Source organism: Trichechus manatus, unplaced genomic scaffold (assembly GCF_000243295.1).
Source record: "Trichechus manatus latirostris isolate Lorelei unplaced genomic scaffold, TriManLat1.0 scaffold00207, whole genome shotgun sequence".
Classification (NCBI taxonomy): domain Eukaryota; kingdom Metazoa; phylum Chordata; class Mammalia; order Sirenia; family Trichechidae; genus Trichechus; species Trichechus manatus.
The window spans coordinates 2,141,398-2,151,285 of NW_004444143.1; the positions used below are offsets into that span (position 1 = coordinate 2,141,398).

The 9,888-nt window shown below is 50.2% G+C and overlaps 1 protein-coding gene across 1 annotated transcript in view; it reads right to left on the minus strand.

Annotated features, from left to right (window-relative positions):
* Positions 1 to 3,233: 3,233 nt before the first annotated feature.
* HPN (hepsin) overlaps positions 3,234 to 9,888 on the minus strand; it is a 21,882-nt gene continuing 15,227 nt past the window's right edge. The window contains exons 8-13 of the mRNA XM_004388126.1: positions 9,017 to 9,182; positions 8,722 to 8,912; positions 4,464 to 4,559; positions 4,146 to 4,288; positions 3,798 to 3,962; positions 3,234 to 3,578 (exon numbers count right to left, since the gene is read on the minus strand). Of these exons, the coding sequence (XP_004388183.1) occupies positions 3,540 to 3,578; positions 3,798 to 3,962; positions 4,146 to 4,288; positions 4,464 to 4,559; positions 8,722 to 8,912; positions 9,017 to 9,182 (800 nt within the window). The 3' untranslated portion in view covers positions 3,234 to 3,539. The remainder of the gene's footprint in view (positions 3,579 to 3,797; positions 3,963 to 4,145; positions 4,289 to 4,463; positions 4,560 to 8,721; positions 8,913 to 9,016; positions 9,183 to 9,888) is intronic.

Sequence of the window (9,888 nt, forward strand, 5' to 3'; positions counted from 1 at the left end):
AGAGGAGGGCAACGGAGAAGCATTTGTTATTATTTTAGTAGTATTTGTTTATTTAATATATTCGTTCTGATTTTATACATCAGAAGTGAGGCTGGGATATAAAAGACGGTGTCTGTTGGAATGCTCACTTGAGCCCTGAGTCACCATGTGAGAAGTCTAAATGTCCTGAGACAACCATGCTGTGAAGAAGCCCAAGCCACTTGGACAAATGATAAGTAGGTAGTCCCAGATGAGCCCAGACTTTGAGTTATTCCTGCCCAGGCACCACACATGTGAGGAATGAAGCCTCCCAGTGATTCCAGTCCCCAGCTGTCGAGTCACTTCCAACCTTCAAGTGTGCTGGTTAAGAATCTGGACATGATGGAGCAGACACAAGCTGTCCCTGTTGTGCCATCTGACATAAAATCCACGAACATAATAAAATGGTTGTTGTCTTACGCTATGGAACTTGGGGTGATTTGTTATGTAGCAACAGAACCAGAACCGCTGCTCACTTAACTGCAGTATTTAATAGTATTACTAACCTTTTGTGCAGAAACTAGCAATCCATTTCCCTATTCACATCGCTATTTGAGTGTTGACAACAATTATTTCTGAATATAAAATTAATGGCCTTCACAATCACTGTTACTTGTTGTCGTTAGGTTCTTTGAGTTGGTTCCAACTCATAGCAACTCTTATGTACAACAGAATGAAACACTGTCAATCTAGCTCATTAAAGGTCTTCCTCTTTTTCACTGACCCTCTACTTTACCAACCATGATGTTCTTCTCCAGGGGCTGGTTCCTCCTGATAAGTCAAACGTATGTGAGACGAAGTCTTGCCATCCTTGCTTATTAGTTATGATGGTATTTTACTTGTGGGATCATTGTTGTAGAATAATAACCATACATTTCTCTTCAACTCAACTGTGAGAATGCCAATTTTTAAACAACATATGGAGCTTTCCATTCTAAGTTACGTACAGAAGGCTTTTCTATATTTGAAAGTGAATAATCAGATATAAATACTAAATATGAATGCAAAATTATGCTTGTGTTCCTGATGTGGTTACACTAATTAGAGAAGATGGATCAAATACTTCTGGCTCAGAGATGCACAGCAATGACATGGAAGGAACAGTTTTAATATTCAGCCTTTCTGAAGAGCAAGACCCCAGCAGAACTTCAAAGCAACCCTGTGGTTGTTATTATTATTTTTCTAATATCTGCAGAGCTGTCTTGGAAGAAGTGTAGCTGAAGTGCTCCTTAGAAATGAGGATGGCAAGACTTTGACTCACATACTTTGGAAACGTTATCAGGAGAGACCAGTCCCTGAAGAAGGACATCATGCTTGGCAAAGCAGAGGGTCAGAGAAAGACAGGAAGACCCTCCACGAGATGAACTGACACAGTGGCTGAAACACTGGGCCAAGCACGATTGTGAGCATGGTGCAGGACTGGGCAGTGTTTCGTTCTGGTGTACTTAGGGTCGCTATGGGTGGGAACCAACTGGACGGCACCTAACAACAGCAGAGTTCTTTGGGGAGTGGGAGTAGCAAGGCTGGTGGGAGAAACGGAGTCTCACCAGCCCCTGGCATAAAAAGGAAACTGGTGAATGCCTGTTCAGTGAATTGCAATCCCCCTCTGTACCTCCAAGGGAGCAATAATGCCGACAGAGCCCAAAATGGCTCCTTAGCTTACATTTTCCTAGCAGATCATCTATTGGTTTTTAATGCCCAAACTTCACCCAGATTCCCAAGAATAGAGTTGCATCTTCCCCGACCCTCTAGAACAGGGTCCTATGTGGTCAGACTTCCTCAGGACGAGCTGTGTCCACAGACTGCCCAGGACATGGTCATATCCTCTCAGAATCCCCAGGGTGGGCCATGTTCTCAGAGTCCCCAAACTTCCTAAAACACATGTATCGTTCAGTATAATTTTCGGCGGACAGTTATAAAGGAAGATTTATAGTCACATCCTCTCAAGTCAATGCATTTCTCACAAAGCAACGTGTGAGCAAAGTCTGGAGTTGCATCCCAAATAAGATGGGCAGGACAGCGCAACCACCCCGTGAAGACCTTTGGAAGAACTTCACGGAGTGCCTCCAAATGAGATGGGGGGCTCGTGTGTTCCTGACAGACAAGGCAAATTTGGGGCTCAACTTTGCTAAAGGTTTCATAAGCAGGGACTGATACTTTAAGCATTTTTCCAACTGGACAGTTACTTACTCAAAGGTGTTTTCCTGTATCTATTTATGTTTTAGAAAATTGCTTGAGGGCTTGGGGCTGATGGGTGATACGTTATAATTTTATCACTTAAATTCATGGGCAACAGGCACTTGGTGGGCGTTTTCCCTCAGAGCATCGTTTTCAGCAACAGTGGCCAAGATCAAGCAGTAAACGCCTTAATGTCTCACCAGTTAGGGGAGATAACACCCCCTGGTGTCCATCGGCGACACCAAGAAAATCTGCAGATGCTGAGGAGATAAGAGTTGGGGAGGGAGTCCCTCCCCAGGGGCAGCTGGGACCCAGTCCCAAGCTCAGATGGAGGAAGGGGTGGGGGTAGGGTCCCAGGCTGTGCTCACAGGGCCTGGCGTCCCCATCCCCAGCTTGCAGGGCCCTGTTTCCCATGTCAGCCCAAGACAACCACCTTCTTTTGCTTACTGGGCACCCACATCCACTTTTTCTGGAAACAGCACTGAACCATCCCTCCCCCTCCACCCCCTACCTTGGGTCATGTGGTTCTTGAGGGTCTAACATCACCCCCACACACACACCATGTATCAGACACATAGTGATTGGACGAGGGATGAGCACATGACCCAAATCTGTCCAAGGAGTGCCAAGTCTGGGACTTTTTTTTTTTTTTGCTGGAGCTATTGGGAAAAAAGTATTCTCTTTCCAAGACATGAGCCTGGGGAGACATCTCTGCCTCTGGTTGTGGGGGAGGCTGCTAGAAAACAAAAGTGACAGAGAGTAAAGCAGATCTGAGAGAAGAAAAGAGGCACAGTCCTGATGAAAAATTTTTGAGCAGCTGGAACCAGCATTATCTGAAGCCGGGGTTGTCTAGGGCATTTCCAGTTAAATGAACCAATTAAATCTTTTCCCTGGAGCCAGTGGGCACTGGTGGGGCGGTTGGGGGCGGGGGGCGGGTCAAGCTCCCTGCCTGGTTTGTGCCAGGCCATAATTCCTTTTTTTTCCCTCCCCACAAAATGTTATCATTGCTGCTTATATTTGCAAACTCAGAGGCCACATTAATCAAAACCGTCTTTATTATTTAAAGAGCATCCTGTGGCCAGGGGCACCTAGACGGGGTCCCCAGACAGCTGAAAAATATTTACATGGGCATCAGGAGGGTGAGACTTGGGTGATCCCAGAGCTGAGTGGGCCCGCCACTGTGGAAGAGAGGACCTGGACGGACGGCATCCTTGGACCTGTGGGCTGGGCCCAAGAAGAAAAGTGTTCCTTCCCAGGCCCAGCATGGACCCCACAATGTAGGGCTGAAGCCACATAGATCAGCTTGGGCCCTGGAGGCGTGGGCAGTGAGGAGAAGTCACAGGTCAGAGCTGGGCCACCATGCCACTGGCTTCGGAGTGAGTCTGGGGAGAGACAACTGGGGGCTTCCGAGGTCTGAGAGGCTTCCCCCAATGCCCCACAACTAACCCTCCCTCCCCAGAAACCCTCTGAAATCAATCAGTTCCCTAGAGCATCCTCTTCTAGGCCTGAGAATGAGTTTCTGAAAACTCTCCACTTCTGTTTCCCCCACTAGAGTCCCAAACAGTCCCACCCTCAGACTCCCATCTGGGTGTAACCTGCACCTTTATGGCCTGGAAGATCCACTCCCGGAAGTCACTGACTTTGGTGTAGACACCTGGCTTCTGGGCCAGGGCACAGCCAGTGCCCCAGCTCACAATACCACACAGCCGCCACCGTGGAGTCCGAGAGATGCTGTCCTCACATACGAAGGGGCCACCGCTGTCACCCTGAAGGGGGAAGGGGGGCCTGGCTGGAGGCTAAGGTGCCTGGCCAGGAGGCCCTCAGGGATGCCCATGGGCTGTGGTCACTGAGCCCTCTGGCCCCAGGATGGGGAGCCCGACCACCCACTGCCCTGTGTCCCCCTCCCCGGAGTGTCAGGGGCCAGGGGCCGCCCACCCACAGTCCCTCACCTGGCAGGCATCAATGCCACCCTCTGGGTAGCCAGCACAGAACATCTTGGGCTTGATCTGATTCCCATAGAAGTCAGGGCCATTGCAGACATCATTGCTGATAATGGGGACTCGGGCCTCCTGGAGTACCCCAGCCTGTTGGCCTGGGGGCATGCGGGCAAGGCTGGCCAGAGCTGGGAGCACGCGCAACCCCCGTCCCTCCTGGTGCCCACCCCAGGCCCTTCAGGGTCCCTCTACTCCAGGGCCCAGGAATCAGTGGAGCAGCCGCAGCTCAGAGACCCCCTCGCCGGGGCCTCACGGCATAGAGCAGGGACTTACCGTAGTACTGTGTATTGCCCCAGCCAGTCACGGAGCACAGCTTGCCATCCACCAGGGCCTGGCCAGCGGCTGGGAGGCACACGGGCTGGATGTACTCTACGGGAGAGACCACGCTGGTCCGTGCCCCGCTGGCCTGCCCACCGGGTGCAGACCTCCGTCCCGCTGCGTCTGCAGCCCCCGGCCCACCCTTCCCTGTTCTTGCAGTCAACAATCCTAGCACGTTGCTGTCTGCTGAGTGCTCTCTATGTACTAGGCTCTTTCCTACAACAGTTTCTGTAGTTATCCCTCAGCCCAGGGAGGCAGGGGCTACTATTATCCCATTTCACAGAGGAGGGGAATGAGGCCGAGTCACTTGCCCAAAGTCTCACAAGGAATCAATGGCTGAGCCCGAATTTGAACATAGGTTGACCCAGCTCCCAAGCCTGTGCTTTTAACTATGGCCCATAGGGGATGCCCCCAGCCCAGAGGGAGCCTTTGTGAGAAGTAGAAAAAGGCATCTTTAAAAAAAAAAAGACCAGACTGACTGATCTGACAGAGACTGGAAAACTCCGAGAGTGCAGCCCCCGGACACCCTTTTAGCTCAGTACTGAAGTCACTCTTGAGGTTCACCCTTCAGCCAAAGATTAGACAGGCCCATAAAACAAAATGAGACTAAATGGGCACACCAGCCCAGGGGCAAGGACAAGAAGGCAGGAGGGGACAGGAAAGCTGGTAATGGGGAACCCAAGGTCAAGAAGGGGAAAGTGTTGATACGTCGTGGGGGTGGCAACCAATGTCACAAAACAATATGTGTATTAATTGTTTGATGAGAAACTAATTTTGCTCTATAAACCCTCATCGAAAATACAATAAAAAAAGAAAAGAAAAAGGAGCCCTTATTTTGAGACGCTTGACTTCTCCCTGTCAGAAAATCATAATCACCATCCGTGTGAGAACGGCGCCCCGAGACGCAGCATCTTTGTGCCGTGCGCAGCCCACACGAATGGTCTCAGCAGACCTGCCCGCTGCCTGCCTGTGCCTCCGATCTCTCATCTGGAAAATGGAAATAATAGCTATCTCCCCCCAGAGGTCGTAGTGAGGAAGCAGTGAAGAGTTGAGAACATGCCTGGTGAAAAGGAAGTGCTCCAATAACGAGTGATAGCGATCAACAAAAATAGCAGTAAGCACTAACATCTCCTGAGCACTCAGTATGTGTCAGCACTTGACCTGCATCAAGCCTTTCAATCATCTCAACCCTAGGAGGCCGTTTTACAGGTGGGGAAAACCGAGGCACGGGGAGGCGAAGCCACGTCCCATAGCTGGAAAGTTCCTGGACCCAACCCCAAAGCATGCTGCTATGCTCACAGCTGTGTCTCAAACCTACGCCGTGCCCACCTGTGTCCACCTGTGCCCACCTGTGCCCCATGGATGCTTCCTTATTTTAGCGTTTTTAACCCCCTCGCTCTTTTCAGTAAGGGAAAGGGCTTGTTTTGTTTCGGTTTAAAGGAAAATGTATTAAAAAAAAAAATCCTTTGCCGTTGAGTCAATTCCGACTCATAACAACCCTATAGAACAGAGTAGAACTGCCCCATAGGGTTTCCAAGGAGTGGCTGGTGGATTTGAACTACCGGCCTTTTGGTTAGCAGCCAAGCTCTTAACCACTGCACCGCCAGGGTCCCCCTAGGGAAATGTATATTGCTCCCAAGAATGAAGAACCAGTATCAAGGATCATTAAAAAGAAAATAACCATGAAAATAACCATAAAAATAAATATAACGCAAACCGCACAAGGGAACCGAATTCCCTGGCAGCACAGCCTGAGTTATGAGCACAGAGCCCAGCGCTAGTCGGCCAGGGCTCAAATCTTTGCCACTTTGTAGCTGTGAGAACTGGGAGCATTAATGAATTTCTCTGTGTCGGAACCCTTCCCTATGTGGGCAAAGAGGATCCTAAGAGAATCCACCCTCACGAGGATTCTGTGAGGGCCAAACGCATTTCTTACATGGGACATGCTTAGAACAGTGCCTGGCATACAGGAAGTGCAGGGCACCTGAGTTTTCATCATTATTATTTACTTGTATTACTATTATGAATTATATTATTATTTATTATATTCCTTCATTATTATTATTATCAGGAACCCTGCTGGCACAGTGGTTAGTTAAGCGCTCGGCTGCTAACCAAAAGGTCGGCAGTTCGAATCCAGCAGTCACTCCTTGGAAACCCTATGGGGCAGTTCTACTCTGTCCTCTAGGGTCGCTATGAGTCGGGATCGACTCAACAGCAACAGGTTTGATTTTTTCTTTTTTTATGATTATTATCATACTTTGCCTACTAAAGGCTCATTCTCGTCACTATCATTTCATTATGTTATGGTCATTATCACCATTATTTTTATTATTGCTATTACACTGTGACCTGCTGATGGCTGGAGGCCGAGGTTTGCTCTTAAGCCCAAAGGAGGTGAGCACGCATTGGAGAAGTGTTTAAGACACCTCAGCACCCAGGTGAGCCGTTCTCACTGAGACGGAGGCAACACTCCAGAGAACCGCATATGGAAGGACTCCTGACTTTCTCTCTGATTCCTTATTCTTGTTTCTTTCGATTTTTAATTTAATTTTCTTCGTCATAGCTTTATTGAGATATAATTCACACACCACACCGTTCGCCCATTTAAAGTGTACAAGTCAACGCTTTTAAGTATACTCAGTTGTACAACCTTTAAGTGTTCTAGAACACCTTCATCAAGCCCCAAAGAAACCTCGTGCCCTTTAGCTATCACTCCTAACCTCCCTGCCCCATCCCCACCCCCAGCCCTAGGCAACCACTAATCTACCTTCTGTCTCTACAGATTGACCTATTCTGGATATTTCCTTTAAATGGAATCCTACGTCTCTCACTTAGCATCGAGTTTTCAAGGCTCTTCCATTCTGTATCATGAATCAGTACTTTGTTCCTTTTGATGGTTGAATATATATATATATACTTGGATCCACAATCAACACCCATGGAAGCAGTAGTCAAGAAATCAAAAGACGCATTGCATTGGGCAAATCTGCTGCGGAAGATCTCTTTAAAGTGTTGAAAAGCAGAGATGTCACCTTGAAGACCAAGGTGCGCCTGGCCCAAGCCATGGTGTTTTCAATCACCTCATATGCATATGAAAGCTGGATGATGAATAAGGAAGACTAAAGAAGAACTGATGCCTTTGAATTGTGGTGTTGGAAAAGAATACTGAATATACCATGGACTGCCAGAAGAACAAACACATCTGTCTTGGAAGAAGTACAGCCAGAATGCTCCTTAGAAGCAAGGATGGCAAGACTACATCTCACCTACTTTGGACATGTTATCAGGAGGGATCAGTCCCTGGAGAAGGACATCATGCTTGGTAAAGTAGCCGGTCAGTGAAAAAGAGGAAGACCCTCAACGAGATGGACTGACACAGTGGCTGCAACAATGGGCTCAAGCATGACAATTGTGAGGATGGCCCAGGACCGGGCAGGGTTTAGTTCTTCATTCTGTTGTCCATAGGGTCACTATGAGTCAGAACTGACTTGACAGCACCTCACAACATATATATATATATATATATATATATATAAAACCAAACCCATTGCCATCGAGTCGATTCCAACCCATAGCCACCCTATAGGACAGAGTAGAACTGCCCCATAGGGTGTCCAAGAAGCAGCTGATGTACTGGAGCTGCTGACCTTTTGGTTAGCAGCTGAGCTCTTAACCACTGTGCCACCAGGGCTCCTTGCTAACTAAAAGGTCAGCAGTTCGAATCCACCAGCCACTCCCTGGAAACCCTATGGAGCAGTTCTACTCTGCCCTATATGGTGGCTATGGGTTGGAATCAACTCGATGGCAATGGGTTAAATATATATACCACATTTTGCTTATCCATTCATCAGATGATGGACATTTGGGGTGATTCCACCTTCTAGTTATTATGAATAATGCTGCTATGAACATTTGGGTACACACTTTGGTATGAACAAACATTTTCATTTCTCTTGGGTATACACCTAGAAGCAGAATTGCTGGGTCAAATAGTAACTCTATGTTTACATTTTTGAGGACCTGTCAGAATTTTCCAAGGTAGCTGCACCAATCATTCATATCCAATGCCCAGTTTGTGGCCATTCAAGATCATCCTCCTCATCACCGTGGACCCCTGAATCCTAAGTTTGTTCTCCTACACCCCTGGCACTCTCTTCTGTCTTCTCTGGCCTCTGGAGCCCCTGGGCCAGTGCTCATCCCCCAGACTTACCTGTGAGGGGCAGTGGGCTGGAAAGGTGGACGAGGGCAATGTCGTTGCTGTTCTCCTCACTGTTGGAATCGCGGAAGGGAAGATAGCCCCCATGGTAGACCACCGCCTGTACCCCCAGCTGCAGGCCATGGGGCGAGTCCTGGGCCACCGCGCCGGCAAACACCCGCCATCTGGACAGAACCCGGTTCCGCCTGCCAGGAAACAGGAGGGACGGGTGGTAGCCTGCCTGGACACAGCCTCACCCGTCTCTCTGCCTCCGTCCCTCCCCTACATCAGCACTATGGGGGACACTCACTCAGGGAAGCAGTGGGCAGCTGTCAACACCCAGTTTCCGGACAGTAGGGACCCCCCACAGAGGTGTGCCCCATCGTAGCGAAGACTGACTTGCCATGGCCACCTTCCCAGGCTGGCGTCCTGGCCTCCCACAATGCGATCTACAGGCAGCTTCCTGCGGCCGCAGTCTGAGGGAGATGGGACAGTCAGGGGCAGGTGGAGGGACCTGGAACCCAAGGCCCAGGTTTCACCCTGCCCTAGGGGATCTCAGAGGATACAGCCCCACCCTGGGGGTCAGAAGGGACACAGCCTCACCGTGAGGATGTGAGGGGACACAGCCCTGCTCTGAGGATCTGAGGGGACACAGCCCCACCGTGAGGATCTGAGGGAACACAGCTCGACCCTGGTGTCTGAGGGGACACAGCCCTACCCTGGGGTCTGAGGGGACACAGCCCCACCCTGGGGTCTGAGGGGACACAGCCCCACCCTGAGGATCTGAGGGGACACGGCCCTGCTCTGAGGATCTGAGGGCACACAGACCCACCCTGAGGATCTAAGGGGACACAGCCCCGCCCTGGGGTCTAAGGGGTCACAGCCATGCCCTGGGGTCTGAGGGGACACAGCCCCGCCCTGGGGTCTGAGGGGACACGCCTGCTCTGAGGATCTGAGGGGGCACAGCCCCACCCTGGGGTCTAAGGGGTCACAGCCATGCCCTGGGGTCTGAACGGGCACAGCCCCACCCTGGGGGTCTGAGGGGTTATAGCCCTGCCTTGAGGGTCTAAGGGGACACAGCCCCACTCTGAGGATCTGAGGGGACACAGCCCCGCCCTGAGGATCTGAGGGGACACAGCCTCGCCCTGAGGATCTGAGGGGACACAGCCCCGCCCTGAGGAT